Raw genomic sequence first — 15,366 nt, 5'->3', positions numbered from 1 at the left:
TTTTTTAAAACTTTCAGTGCAACTACTGTTTTACCAATTTTACCTTTATTATATATTGACATATTTATACCGTTATTTATGTCTGTAGATAATACATTTAATGCTGCTGATCAACTTCCACTCATTTTAACTGGAACCTTACAGTGTTGTGTTTTTACAGGTTCTGCAATTATATAAGATTATAACCTGTTGACCCTGTGAAAATCGTATGGTTCTGGGATAAATGTTTTAGCAAGCTTCAGTCAGATTCTCCTGCTTGGCAATGTTTAGCAAAGTTGAGTTATCCAAACACTGTATACTCACGTTAAACAGCTTGTTGTTTATGGTTACTCTCAAAAAATAATCTGTTAAATTTAACAGAAAGTCTGTTGTCCGATTGATGTCATTGCAGCACATTATTCTGTTCAATACAGCACAAATTTTATGTTAAATCAACAGAAAGATTGTATTAGCCGATCAGGATATTCTGTTGAATACGACAGATCGTTAGGTTGTAATAACAGAATACATTCTACCATCACTCAGACAACAGATGGTCTCTTCAAATTAACAGATTATTTTTTGAGTGTGTATTGTTCAATTTTGATACCAAATGCTTGTATTTCTCCATGAGTTCACTAAGCAGTATCTGCTATATTCATACTTGCTTTGCCAAAACTTCCTTAGAAATTCTATTTCATCTTAGAGATTGTTTGCAAGTATTAAGATACCACATCATTTACTGCGTTATTAAAATATTGTAAGCATGGAAATATGATTCCTTGAACTGACAAGATGGTTTCTGTTCACTCAATCAAGTGGTTCTTTAACACACGCATCAACACAGAGCCAGTGGAACACATCCCAGTGTCAACACACAGGACAAAGGTTCATTGGTGGGGAACACGTCCCAGTGTTAACACACAGGACAAAGGTTCCTTGGTGGAGAACACGTCCCAGTGTTAACAGACAGGACAAAGGTTCCTTGGTGGAGAACACGTCTCAGTGTTAACATACAGGACAAAGGTTCCTTGGTGGAGAACACGTCCCAGTGTTAACAGACAGGACAAAGGTTCATTGGTGGAGAACACGTCCCAGTGTTAACATACAGGACAAAGGTTCATTGGTGGAGAACACGTCCCAGTGTTAACACACAGGACAAAGGTTCATTGGTGGAGAACACGTCCCAGTGTTAACACACAGGACAAAGGTTCATTGGTGGAGAACACGTCCCAGTGTTAACACACAGGACAAAGGTTCCTTGGTGGAGAACACGTCCCAGTGTTAACACACAGGACAAAGGTTCCTTGGTGGAGAACACGTCCCAGTGTTAACACACAGGACAAAGGTTCCTTGGTGGAGAACACGTCCCAGTGTTAACACACAGGACAAAGGTTCCTTGGTGGAGAACACGTCCCAGTGTTAATAGACAGGACAAAGGTTCCTTGGTGGAGAACACGTCCCAGTGTTAACACACAGGACAAAGGTTCCTTGGTGGAGAACACGTCCCAGTGTTAACACACAGGGCAAAGGTTCCTTGGTGGAGAACACGTCCCAGTGTTAACACACAGGGCAAAGGTTCACTGGTGGGGAACACGTCCCAGTGTTAACACACAGGACAAAGGTTCACTGGTGGAGAACACGTCCCAGTGTTAACACACAGGATAAAGGGTTCATTGGTGGAGAACACGTCCCAGTGTTAACATACAGGACAAAGGTTCATTGGTGGAGAACACGTCCCAGTGTTAACATACAGGACAAAGGGTTCATTGGTGGGGTAGAATGATGGGGTAGAATCGCAGTTGTCAAAGCATCAGCTGTGGAAACACTGTAACAATGTGTCAAGTAATCATATGAAGTAACTCAAATGTAATTGCATGTCCATGGAAACAGCCTTATTGTGGATTGTTGTAAATAGAAATATAAACTGCATGTTAAGTAGTGAAGAAACAACGAGCATCAGTTGATTCTTGAAAGAGAATCCATAAGATGCAGAGCGTTGCACAGAACTGTTCTGAGTTGTTTCTCCTACTTAAAAAGTGTTTGTGGTATTCTTTTTCAAGAATCGTGCAGTATCATTTCAAACAAATGAGAAAATAATGTTACATCAAAATTAGCGTCAGCGAATGCACTTTCAAGGCAGCTCAGCCGCTTTATTTGCATAGTTGAAAATAATACATAGCATTGTTGATCTTTCGTGATGGTGTTACATGAAGTTTTAGTGCAAAAGCATTAGAGCTTTTAGCCAATGGGAGTCCAGTCTGTTGTACTCGTTATAGGTTACTACATGAGCATACACTGGGTGTGTAAGATTGTGGGAATTAATTATGCGGGAAAGTAAATCTGAATTGATTGAAGTTTACGCATAATCTGGGGAAGTCTGATAGTAGATTAAACAATTTCTGTTGCATTGACATAACCAGGCTTCAAAATATCCAAAATGTTCATAATCGGAATGCGACAAATTAGACCTACCTGTCCACCTTAGTACAAACTCTGTTTTCCTGTTCATATTTGTGCCTAAGAGAACTGATGACTCCAAGCTGCCTTGTCTCACTCTGGCAACATTTGGTGTATTTGAAATGAAGTTGAAGAACAAAAATGTCACATTGATCAGAAAGGAATGGATGTATAACATTCTTATGATTGATTAGACCAAGGATTGACGTCACAACAAACGTTTAAAATCGTCTAAAAGAAGAAGACTGTACAGCACGGTCTTCCCGGATAACTCAGTGGGATATTGGAATGTTTTAAAGCTTTGTGTGTGTTTGTGGGTTTTTTAGTCACGCTCTACTGTACATCAATCAAAGCCACACTCAGGTGGTAAACGTCATCACCCTTCACAGTTCAAGCCTCTCACTCGCAAGTGGATTCTTTGAAAAAAAATACTTTGCAGACAATAGTGTGACGTCAGAGCAAATGTTTAAGCATAGATATGCATAAGATTCAATACTCAGTACATCTGTTTAATGAAGTGCAGAATTTTATTAAATTAAAACCTTGGATGTACATGAGGTAAATGAGTGAATTTAAACTGAATTTGTCATCAACTAAAGAATCAAATACAGATCAATGCACAACCAATCACATGTGAATATCAATACGTTACAAGTATGTGTATACTGGAGTAAAATGTTAAGCAATGATTTACTTTCGCTTTTAAAAATATAACATGATTAATTAATGTTATTAAAGAGAAATTACGTGACATACAAAAAAAAAAAACAAGGACGCAAATTTGATAATTTACCATGCATTAAGAATCACGTGAATGATAAGACAAGTATTAATGTATATAAATATTAAGTTCTGTCTTGATAATACAATCCATGGATAAGTGCCCACACATCTCTGGAGAAAATAAAATATAACCCATCATATAATACGACACGTAATGTAAACAGTTGATTAGCATTAATATTAGCACCATATAACTACTGCATGTAGGAATCTTAGACAAGTTTTAACATTAAAATAGCTGAATTTGACTCTGCTACTGTAAAAATACAACACTCTATACTTTCACATGGAATAAAACTGTGGTGTTAATTTGACTGGCCCGCTGTTTGGACCAACTGGCTTGTTCTGTGAACACCAATTTTACTCTGACTGTTCTGCCCAGTAGGTTATAAAGTGTTTTCCCCTTGGAGCAAATGAAAATGACTGCAGATGATTGTCTTGTCTGATACCTGTACAATAACTTCCAACTTAAGCTGAACATGACAAACCAGCCTTTTTTTCTCTCTCTAATGTCAATTTCTCAGTACCTAGATCTTACATCATGTATCCCAGAGTTGTGAGAACATAGATCAGTAAAGTTTTGTTGAATGGGATTGAGCTTTGTTCTCAGTACCTAGATCTTACATGTATCCCAGAGTTGTGAGAACATAGATCAGTAAAGTTTTGTTGAATGGGATTGAGCTTTGTTCTCAGTACCTAGATCTTACATGTATCCCAAAGTTGTGAGAACATAGATCAGTAAAGTTTTGTTGAATGGGATTGAGCTTTGTTCTCAGTACCTAGATCTTACATGTATCCCAAAGTTGTGAGAACATAGATCAGTAAAGTTTTGTTGAATGGGATTGAGCTTTGTTCTCAGTACCTAGATCTTACATGTATCCCAAAGTTGTGAGAACATAGATCAGTAAAGTTTTGTGTGAATGGGACTGAGCTTTGTTCTCAGTACCTAGATCTTACATGTATCCCAAAGTTGTGAGAGCATAGATCAGTAGACTTTTGTGTGAACTGGACTGAGCTTTGTTCTCAGTACCTAGATCTTACATGTATCCCAGATTTGTGAGAACATAGATCAGTAGACTTTTGTGTGAATGGGACTGAGCTTTGTTGTCAGTTCCTAGATCTTACATGTATCCCAGATTTGTGAGAACATAGATCAGTAGAGTTTTGTTGAATGGGATTGAGCTTTGTTCTCAGTACCTAGATCTTAGATGTATCCCAGAGTTGTGAGAACATAGATCAGTAAAGTTTTGTGTGAATGGGATTGAGCTTTGTTCTCAGTACCTAGATCTTACATGTATCCCAGATTTGTGAGAACATAGATCAGTAGACTTTTGTGTGAATGGGATTGAGCTTTGTTCTCAGTACCTAGATCTTACATGTATCCCAGATTTGTGAGAACATAGATCAGTTGAGTTTTGTGTGAATGAGAATGAGCTTTGTTCTCTGACATCTTTGTATTAAAATGACCGTAGCATTATTTCTGTGTTTTTATTTATGAATAACACTGTCAGTTAGTCAAAGTTCTCAGTGTGTCTTCAACCCTGTGTTTCTATCTATGAATAACACAGGCCGTCAGTAAAAGGTCTCAATATACATTCAGTGTGTTCTCAAACATCTGTGTCAAAGATTCCTCATCTACTGGCCGCGGTGAAAGCTTTATCACACGATGCTGGAGAAAAAGAAAAAACAAATGCATGGAACTACTACGTACTTCAAACAAATATTTAATATGCTACACATGTACACGTACAAATTTGTACATTAATGTTTTTAGAATGGGGTCCGGTGTTAACAGGGGTCCTGCTTGGTGTTGCAGTGAGGAAGCTTTAGACAATATATGTAACTTATCAGACACCTATCTGCTACCAGGTAACACACTTGAGAAATCAGGGAAATAACGCTGAATGTCAAGTTTATAATCTACCTGTAAACAATTCCTGTTCAACAATAAATAGTTGAACAATTTAATGTTACGGTACCTGGGGCAATGTGCCCTTGACCAGAGCTGGGATGTCATCCTTTGTGTAACCAAACACGGAAATACCATCTGGGATGCCCAAATCACACATGTACCATCTGAGCGTATCTGCCAACAACTTCCCTGCATCAGCTTCTTTTACATTGCTGATGTCTGCACCTACAATCAAAATGGAAGGTTTCTTACATGCATTAAACCATCTTGTGAACTAAAATCATGTAATGTGTGCCTATAATATGAATCTGACATTAACTTTACTACTTTAGGTATAAACCAAAATGAATTTTACATCATTGACAACATGCATTATCAACATGGCGTGTAAAACCCATATCAGAATTCAAACCCTTGACTGCATCTAGTCAAAGCATTTTCAATTTTTAACCGTCTTTTCTACCAATGCTTCCTTTATTTTTAGCGTTCCTTTTCCTTGAAACTTTTATGAAAACTAGTTTATCACTTAATAAGCTAGTTTTCATAAAAGTTTCAAGTACTTGTATTTGAGTGCCAATACCTAGTAATTCTGCAGCTTCCAAGTGGCGAGCTGGGCAAGCAGGGGCAGTATACTCAAACACAGCAGGGGCAGAAATCACCACAGACAGACCATGGGGCTGTGAACATAGGTGTGATAGGAACACTAGAACACTGATCACATCCAAGTACAAACGCAAAATATGGTGTCAGAAGTGGGACAGGGACACTGTAACATTGATCACTATATATGTATATCCATACACATAAGTAATTATGGTGTCAGAAGTGGGATGATGGAAACACACATATATGTGCACTAACATATTGATTACTGCCCCATCAGAGAGCGCATTATAATAAGAACATAATTTAAGTTATTAAGAACTCAGAAATAGGTTTCAATAAAAATTTAACAATTTACTTTTTTCGCTTTGGAGCATTAGACCAAAAACCCACCACTATAGGGTGATCGTTGGGGTAACCCTCAGATGTGTAGGTCTTCCCAAGCCACTTCAACAGGCCCGAGATTGGGTAACTCATTCCATGACTGCAACAGAATCACACCAGACAGGGTAACTCATTCCATGTCTTCAACAGAATCAAACCATATAAGATAATCATTCCATGACTTCAACAGAATCACACCAGACAGGGTAACTCATTCCATGACTTCAACAGAATCACACCATCCAAGATAACTCATTCCATGACTTCAACAGAATCAAACCATACAGGATAGCTCATTCCATGACTTCAACAGAATCATACCAAACAAGATAACTCATTCCAGGACTTCAACAGAATCTCACCAGACAGGATAACTCATTCCATGACTAAAACAGAATCAAACCATACAGGATAACTCATTCCAGGACTTCAACAGAATCTCACCAGACAGGATAACTCATTCCATTACTTCAACAGAATCACACCATACAGGATAACTCATTCCATGACTTCAACAGAATCACACCATACAGGGTAACTTATTCCAAGACTTCAACAGAATCATACCAAACAAGATAACTCATTCCATGACTTCAACAGAATCACACCAGACAGGGTAACTCATTCCAGGACTTCAACAGAATCACACCAGACAGGGTAACTCATTCCATGACTTCAACAGAATCACACCATCCAAGATAACTCATTCCATGACTTCAACAGAATCAAACCATACAGGATAGCTCATTCCATGACTTCAACAGAATCACACCAGACAGGGTAATTCATTCCATGACTTCAACAGAATCATACCAAACAAGATAACTCATTCCAGGACTTCAACAGAATCTCACCAGACAGGATAACTCATTCCATGACTTCAACAGAATCACACCATACAAGATAACTCATTCCATGACTTCAACAGAATCACACCATACAAGATAACTCATTCCATAACTACAACAGAATCACACCAGACAGGGTAACTCATTCCATGACTTCAACAGAATCACACCATACAAGATAACTCATTCCATGACAGCAACATGACCGGGTAATATCATAAAATCTTACGCTAATTGTCACACCATGGTCCCACCATCATCGACACATGATACCCAGATGATACGCCGATGATGACGGCGGATTTGCTCACCGTCAGCCCATTGTTCGCACGCACAAACCATCAGACCATGATAGGTGGATTTAAACTGCCCTAAACTACCACAACAGTATGTTGTAGGTACCATGAATGCATCACAAATGCAATGAATTTGAACTTTGTGAACTTACCACAAATGGGATAAATGTATCATGAACTTACCACAAATGGGATGAATTTACTGTGAATTTACCACAAATGGGATGAATGTATCATGAACATACCATAAATGGGATGAATGTATCATGAACATACCATAAATGGGATGAATGTATCATGAACATACCACAAATGGGATGAATGTATCATGAACATACCACAAATGGGATGAATGTACCATGAGCATACCACAAATGGGATGAATGTACCATGAACATACCACAAATGGGATAAATGTATCATGAACTTACCACAAATGGGATGAATTTACTGTGAATTTACCACAAATGGGATGAATTTACTGTGAATTTACCACAAATGGGATGAATGTATCATGAACATACCACAAATGGGATGAATGTACCATGAACATACCACAAATGGGATGAATGTACCATGAACACACCACAAATGGGATGAATGTACCATGAACATACCACAAAAGGGATGAATGTACCATGAACATACCACAAATGGGATGAATGTACCATGAACATACCACAAATGGGATGAATGCATCATGAACATATCACATATGGGATGAATATATCATGAACATACCACAAGTGCACCCCGGCATTCCCAAAGCCAATGCCAGCAAAGCAGCTTGCCTGGTGCATGGCAGCTTTTGCCTCTAAGTCATCTGCTCCATAAACAGCCCTGGAACAGAGAATTCAGACATCATACATACACATATCAGCTGAATTCTATCCTAAACTAAGTCTAGTTTTATAACTCTTCTCCATCATATTTTTAATACGCCATTTTATGTATGTTCTTCCATGGTCCGCTTGTTATTTTACACTGAGACAGCGTATATTGTTCACATGCTGTCTCACTGGAATGCCATGCTGAAGACACAGTGTCAGAGTATGATAACTAAGCACTCACGAGTACTTTATCCAGCCCTCTTAAACGGGAAACAAATGATAACTCCTAAAACCGCAGTGCCATCTTCCAACAGGAGCTTGAACAACAATGCCAGCTATGATCATGTGTTATCACTTGTACTGGTACTGAAATCACGAGTAAGTAGACAGCATTGGTGCTTTATGAGCTCTAAGATATGCTTCCCTTTACTTTGTATACTCTGCTTCAGATAAGACATCACATCAGCCAAGATCTTTAAAAAATTGATTTAAAATGACTTTATTTATTTAACAGACTGATATCAAACATCACAATTACACCTGAGTGTATGATGTCTGCCAGTCTAATGGGTTGGGGAAACTTGACAGACTTACCCCTTTAACGTAAAGTACATAAAACAGTGCACATAATATGACCCACCTTTTCAGATAGTCTTTGCAGAGTTTCATTGTGTGCCGTGTCCAGATGTCGCTGATGGGATTTGAACCTTGATACGCTGGCCGTAATATGGGGTTTTCTGGACGAGGCTCTCGCTGGTAATACGGCACAGCTGTAAAGGCTTCTAAGGCATGGCTAAAACAGAAAAAAATAGGGTGTCTTTATTTGTTCATTTATTTGACTGCAGCTTAACAATGTGTTCAAGAATGTTTCACTTGTACAATGGTTTCCTGGAAGGACGAAGCCAGAGTGCCTGGGGCCAAAACCAGTAACCTTTGGCAATAAACTGATAAAGTATTTTCATACTTAAAGCAGGCAAATTAACCCTAACACATCCAATGTTACATCACATGTACACTTAACCTGGGATATACAGATAAGTGGATAGCATTGTGTATGGACACTGGTAAATTAAGTCTAAGTAACCCAGGCCCTCCACCTGGGGGTGAAATGCAGACAGCCTTAGTCCAGACAAGACGTCCTTGACACCGGTAAATACAGTCTAAGTAGCCCCAACCCTCCAGCTGGGGGTGAAAGGCAGACAGCCTTAGTCCAGACAAGACGTCCCTAATACCAGTAAATACAGTCTAAGTAACCCCGGCCCTCTAGCTGGGGGTGAAATGCAGACAGCCTTAGTCCAGACAAGATGTCCCTGATATCAGTAAATACAGTCTAAGTAACCCCGGCCCTCTAGCTGGGGGTGAAAGGCAGACAGCCTTAGTCCAGACAAGACGTCCCTAATACCAGTAAATACAGTCTAAGTAACCCCAGCCCTCTAGCTGGGGGTGAAAGGCAGACAGCCTTAGTCCAGACAAGACGTCCTTGACACTGGTAAATACAGTCTAAGTAAACCCAACCCTCCAGCTGGGGGTGAAATGCAGACAGCCTTAGTCCAAACAAGACGTCCTTGACACTGGTAAATACAGTCTAAGTAACCCCAACCCTCCAGCTGGGGGTGAAAGGCAGGCAGCCTTAGTCCAGACAAGACGTCCCTAATACCAGTAAATACAGTCTAAGTAACCCCGGCCCTCTAGCTGGGGGTGAAATGCAGACAGCCTTAGTCCAGACAAGACGTCCCTGATACCGGTAAATACAGTCTAAGTAACCCTGGCCCTCCACCTGGGGGTGAAATGCAGGCAGCCTTAGTCCAATCAAGACCTCCTTTATATCGGTAAATAAAGTCTAAGTAACCCCAGCCCTCCACCTGGGGGTGAAATGCAGACAGCCTTAGTCCAGACAAGACGTCCCTGATACCGGTAAATAAAATCTATGTAACCCCGGCACTCCAGCTGGGCGGTGAAATGCAGGCTGCCTTATTCCAGACAAGACATCCTTGATACTGGTAAATAAAATCTAAGTAACCCAGGCCCTCTAGCTGGGGGTGAAATGCAGACAGCCTTAGTTCAGACAAAATGTCCTTTATATACATTTATACAAGGTTTATACATCTTCAGAAGAAAACTTCTGCCAAGTTATCACCACATTTAACCTTAACAACCTGCAACCTTAACAACATGTTATTTCTTGACAAGTCATCATCTTATTCACCTAAAATGGCCATAAGTCATCAGCTCATCACCTAAAATGCCAATAAGTCATCAGCTTATTCACCTAAAATGGCCATAAGTCATCAGCTTATTCACCTAAAATGGCCATAAGTCATCAGCTTATTCACCTAAAATGGCCATAAGTCATCAGCTTATTCACCTAAAATGGCCATAAGTCATCAGTTTATTCACCTAAAATTGCCAATAAGTCATCAGCTTATTTACCTAAAATGGCCATAAGTCATCAGCTTACTCACCTAAAAAGCATGTATTAGAATACAAGTATGGAACAGCATCTATATGTAAATGTACACAAATCATATTCCATGACATCATCATCCAGTATAAACACATCATCATCCAGTATAAACACATCACCACCCAGTATAAACACAGTATAAACACATCACCATTCAGTATAAACACATCATCATCCAGTATAAACACATCACCATCCAGTATAAACACATCATCATCCAGTATAAACACATCCTCATCCTCATCCAGTATAAACACATCATAATCCAGTATAAACACATCATCATCTCCAGTATAAACACATCATCATTCAGTATAAACACATCATAATCCAGTATAAACACATCATCATCTCCAGTATAAACACATCATCATTCAGTATAAACACATCCTCATCCTCATCCAGTATAAACACATCATAATCCAGTATAAACACATCATCATCTCCAGTATAAACACATCATCATTCAGTATAAACACATCATAATCCAGTATAAACACATCATCATCTCCAGTATAAACACATCATCATTCAGTATAAACACATCATAATCCAGTATAAACACATCATCATCTCCAGTATAAACACATCATCATTCAGTACAAACACATCACACTATCTTTAAGCCCAGGGTGTGAAGAGGGAGCATACAAACCAGAGACTGTCAAATCCAGTATAGCAGGTGACTCTCTCCGGGACAGTCAGGGTGTGTAGTGGATCCACTATCCCTAGGACGGGTTTCAGAGCACGACTGGCTATACCTGTAATAGATACATTGATCAGTTTTTGGCTAACATCATAGTTTTTCACGTACTGGTACACAATGGAAGTGTGACAACATTTTGGGAAGAAGTCTCAAATGAACGTCGTGTAAGACTACATGAGAAAGCACTGTCCACCGTTCATTGCCTTTAAGTTCTTCTAACAATATGCCTTTTAAATTTCTTCTAACAATATCTGTCTGTGTCTTGAAGTCAAGCTCTCATCAAGCTGTTGACTGGATTATCTCAAAAGAGAATAAAATGAACCTCTGATTACTGAGCTTGCATGTTAGAATCCAACTCCCATTGGTTCAGGTGCAAGTCAGGAGATTTGTGGAATATTCTTTGGTGTGGGGAATTCTTTGGTGTGGAACATTCTTTGGTGTAGGAAATTCTTTGGTGTGGAACATTCGTTGGTGTAGGAAATTCTTTGGTGTGGAACATTCATTGGTGTGGAATATTCTTTGATGTGGAATGTTCTTTGGTGTGGGATATTCTTTGATGTGGAGCATTCTTTGGTGTAGGAAATTCTTTGGTGTGGAACATTCGTTGGTGTGGCATAACACAGTAATAACCTAAATAAAATACAATTAATAGATATGGGACATTGATTTATTCCTATATTTATTTATATATTTATTTAAATGTGCATGATTTTGCTTACTATACCTTAGTAGTGCAGCATAACAAAAATAAAAAGTTATGCTTTTTATTCACTTATTTATTTATTTAATTGGACTTTCATGCCATACTCAGAATATTTCACTTGTATGACGATGCCCAGCATTATGGTGGGAAGAAACTGGATAAAGTCCAGGGGAAACCCATGGCCTTGGGGGCATTTATGTGTGAGAAACGAGGTGTACTATCTATATATGTGTCCCAGTAGCCGTGTAGCTCTGGCCGTGTAGCACTGGCTGTATACCTCTGGTCGTGTAGCATTAGCCATGTAGCTCTAGCCGTGTAGCACTGGACATGTAAATATGACCGTTTAGCTCTGGCCGTATAGCTCTGGCCATGTAGCTCTGGCCGTGTGGCTCTAGCCGTGTAGCACTGGACATGTAAATATGACCGTTTAGCTCTGGCCGTATAGCTCTGGCCATGTAGCTCTAGCCGTGTAGCACTGGACATGTAAATATGACCGTTTAGCTCTGGCCGTATAGCTCTGGCCATGTAGCTCTAGCCGTGTAGCACTGGACATGTAAATATGACCGTTTAGCTCTGGCCGTATAGCTCTGGCCATGTAGCTCTAGCCGTGTAGCACTGGACATGTAAATATGACCGTTTAGCTCTGGCCGTATAGCTCTGGCCATGTAGCTCTAGCCGTGTAGCACTGGACATGTAAATATGACCATTTAGCTCTGGCCGTATAGCTCTGGCCATGTAGCTCTGGCCGTGTGGCTCTAGCCGTGTAGCTCTAGCCCTGTAACACTGGCCGTGTAGTTCTGGCTGTGTAGCTCTGGTCGTGTAGCTCTGGCCGTGTAGCACTAACCCGTGTAGCTCTGGCTGTGTAACTCTGGCCGGGTAGCAATGGCCGTGTAGCTCTGGCCATGAAGCACTGGCCATGTAGCACTGGCCGTGTAGCACTGGCCATGTAGCTCTGGCTGTGTAGCTCTGGCTGTGTAGCACTGGCCATGTAGCTCTGGCCGTGTAGCACTGGCCGTATAGCTCTGGTCGTGTAGCTCTGGTCGTGTAGCATTAGCCATGTAGCTCTAGCCGTGTAGCACTGGCCATGTAAATCTGGCCGTGTAGCTCTGGCCGTGTAGCTCTGGCCGTGTAGCTCTGGCCGTGTTGCTCTAGCTGTGTAGCACTGGCCATTTAGTTCTAAACATGTAGCTCTAAACGTGTAGCTTTAGTTGTGTAGCTCTGGATGTGTAGATCTGGACGTGTAGCTCTAGCCGTCTAGCACTGGCCATGTAGCTCTAACCGTGTAGCTCTGGCCATGTAGCTCTGGCAACAACTTCTACATGTACCTGTTTTAGCTTTAAGTGGTTCATGATCAAAGATGGCTACCCCTGTGGTTTTCACTGCCAGTCCCTGCTGTGGTTGCCACTGAAAGACAAACAAAATAATAAAGTAAATTCTAGACGAAAGCATGACTAAATAAGGCAATAGAGTAAGCTTAAATCTGCTGCTGTTCACAGAAATTTTGAAAAAGAGCACGTTCATAAAATGTCCTTCTTTGTTTTAAAGTGGAGTTAAAATTGTTGCATCTTCATACAAACAGGATGAGATGTGTAGTGTCTGCATGGCGTTGTGGTAATAGGCAGAACCCATAACATATGCGTGAGTACATTTTTGTTCAAGGAGAAGTTAAACCGCAGGCAAAAAAATGACTATTAGCAGTCGCAATTTGTACTCTGAGTCTTACATTTCATAAGTTAATAAATATAAAGTGAACTCAAACGACACATAAGGTCAATGTTTAAAGTTACCTGCAATTAGAGGTTTGACTTGATGAGTGACAGGTTTTCCTTTCCCCACAGGAGCATTGACATAATCCAGGAAGTCAGCTGAAGGGTTTGAAGCATACAGATTGGCTGCCTTACAGGTGTCAATCACAGAGCCCCCACCCACTGCCAGAAAGCCATCAAAGTCAGAGGACATCGCAAATGATATGGCTTCCTTGAAACTGATTAAAGTGGTGAGAAGTAAAGGTCATAAAAAGAAGAGATGAAAATTGCAAAAAGAAGGGATCAAAAAATGGCAAAAAGAAGGGGTCAAAATGGCAAAAAGAAGGGGTCAAAATGGTAAAAGAGGAGGTTGATTTATTTACTTGATTGGCGTTTTATGCTGTATTCAAGAATATTTCACTTATATGACGGGAGCCATGATTTTAGTTAGAGAAAACCAGGCACATCCCAGGGAAAACCCTGACCATCTGCAGGCTGCTGACAGACCTTCCCACTTATAAGCGGAGAGGAAGTGAGCACAAGCTGGACAAACTCACAGTGACCGTATTGGTGAGAGGCTCATGGGTCATTACGCTGAACCAGCACAGTAACAACTACGACACGAATGCCGCCTGGCTGGATTGAACATCAAATCTGTTATCTCTCACATCCTCAGCATTATGTTGGTCAATCGCAAAAGTGTCACCTAGCGAATGAATGCTCATGTGGTGGTCACTCAAACTGCCACTGCAGTATGTAATCTCAGCTCAAATTGCCACTGCAGCATGTAATCCCAGCTCAAACTGACACTGCATTATGTAATCTCAGCTCAAATGGCCAATGCAGTATGTAATCTTAGCTCAAACTGACATTATGCAGTTGTAATCTCGGCTGAAACGGCCACTGCAGTATGTAATCTCAGCTCAAACGGCCACTGCAGTATGTATTCTCAGCTCAAACTGCCACTGCAGTATGTATTCTCAGCTTAAACTGCCACTGCAGTATGTAATCTCAGCTCAAATTGCCACTGCAGTATGTATTCTCAGCTCAAACTGACACTGCAGTATGTAATCTCAGCTCAAATGGCCACTGCAGTATGTATTCTCAGCTCAAACTGCCACTGCAGTATGTAATCTCAGCTCAAATGGCCAATGCAGTATGTAATCTCTGCTCAAATGGCCAATGCAGGGTGAAATCTCAGCTCAAACTGCCACTGCAGTATGTAATCTCAGCTCAAATGGCCAATGCAATATGTAATCTTTGCTCAAACTGCCATTATGGAGTATGTAATCTCAGCTCAAACTGCCACTGCAGTATGTAATTTCAGCTCAAACTGCCACTGCAATATGTAATCTTTGCTCAAACTGCCATTATGCAGTATGTAATCTCAGCTCAAACTGCCACTGCAGTATGTAATTTCAGCTCAAACTGCAACTGCAGTATGTAATCTCAGCTCAAACTGCAACTGCAGTATGTAATCTCAGCTCAAACTGCAACTGCAGTAAGTAATCTCAGCTCAAACTGCAACTGCAGTATGTAATCTCAGCTCAAACTGCAACTGCAGTATGTAATCTCAGCTCAAACTGCAACTGCAGTATGTGATCTCAGCTCAAACTGCCACTGCAGTATGTAATCTCAGCTCAAACTGCCACT

At 40.3% G+C, this 15,366-nt stretch overlaps 1 protein-coding gene across 1 annotated transcript in view; it reads right to left on the bottom strand.

Moving 5' to 3' along the window:
* Positions 1 to 4,036: 4,036 nt before the first annotated feature.
* Positions 4,037 to 15,366, bottom strand: part of LOC135463510 (hydroxyacid-oxoacid transhydrogenase, mitochondrial-like) — a 33,396-nt gene continuing 22,066 nt past the window's right edge. Inside the window, 10 exon segments of the mRNA XM_064740769.1 lie at positions 4,037 to 4,891; positions 5,202 to 5,359; positions 5,715 to 5,811; positions 6,131 to 6,221; positions 8,007 to 8,105; positions 8,736 to 8,888; positions 11,215 to 11,320; positions 13,294 to 13,342; positions 13,344 to 13,372; positions 13,756 to 13,952. Of these exon segments, the coding sequence (XP_064596839.1) occupies positions 4,808 to 4,891; positions 5,202 to 5,359; positions 5,715 to 5,811; positions 6,131 to 6,221; positions 8,007 to 8,105; positions 8,736 to 8,888; positions 11,215 to 11,320; positions 13,294 to 13,342; positions 13,344 to 13,372; positions 13,756 to 13,952 (1,063 nt within the window). The 3' untranslated portion in view covers positions 4,037 to 4,807.

This window comes from Liolophura sinensis, chromosome 3 (genome assembly GCF_032854445.1).
Source record: "Liolophura sinensis isolate JHLJ2023 chromosome 3, CUHK_Ljap_v2, whole genome shotgun sequence".
NCBI classification, from domain to species: domain Eukaryota; kingdom Metazoa; phylum Mollusca; class Polyplacophora; order Chitonida; family Chitonidae; genus Liolophura; species Liolophura sinensis.
This window is presented reverse-complemented; position numbering and strand designations above follow the sequence as displayed.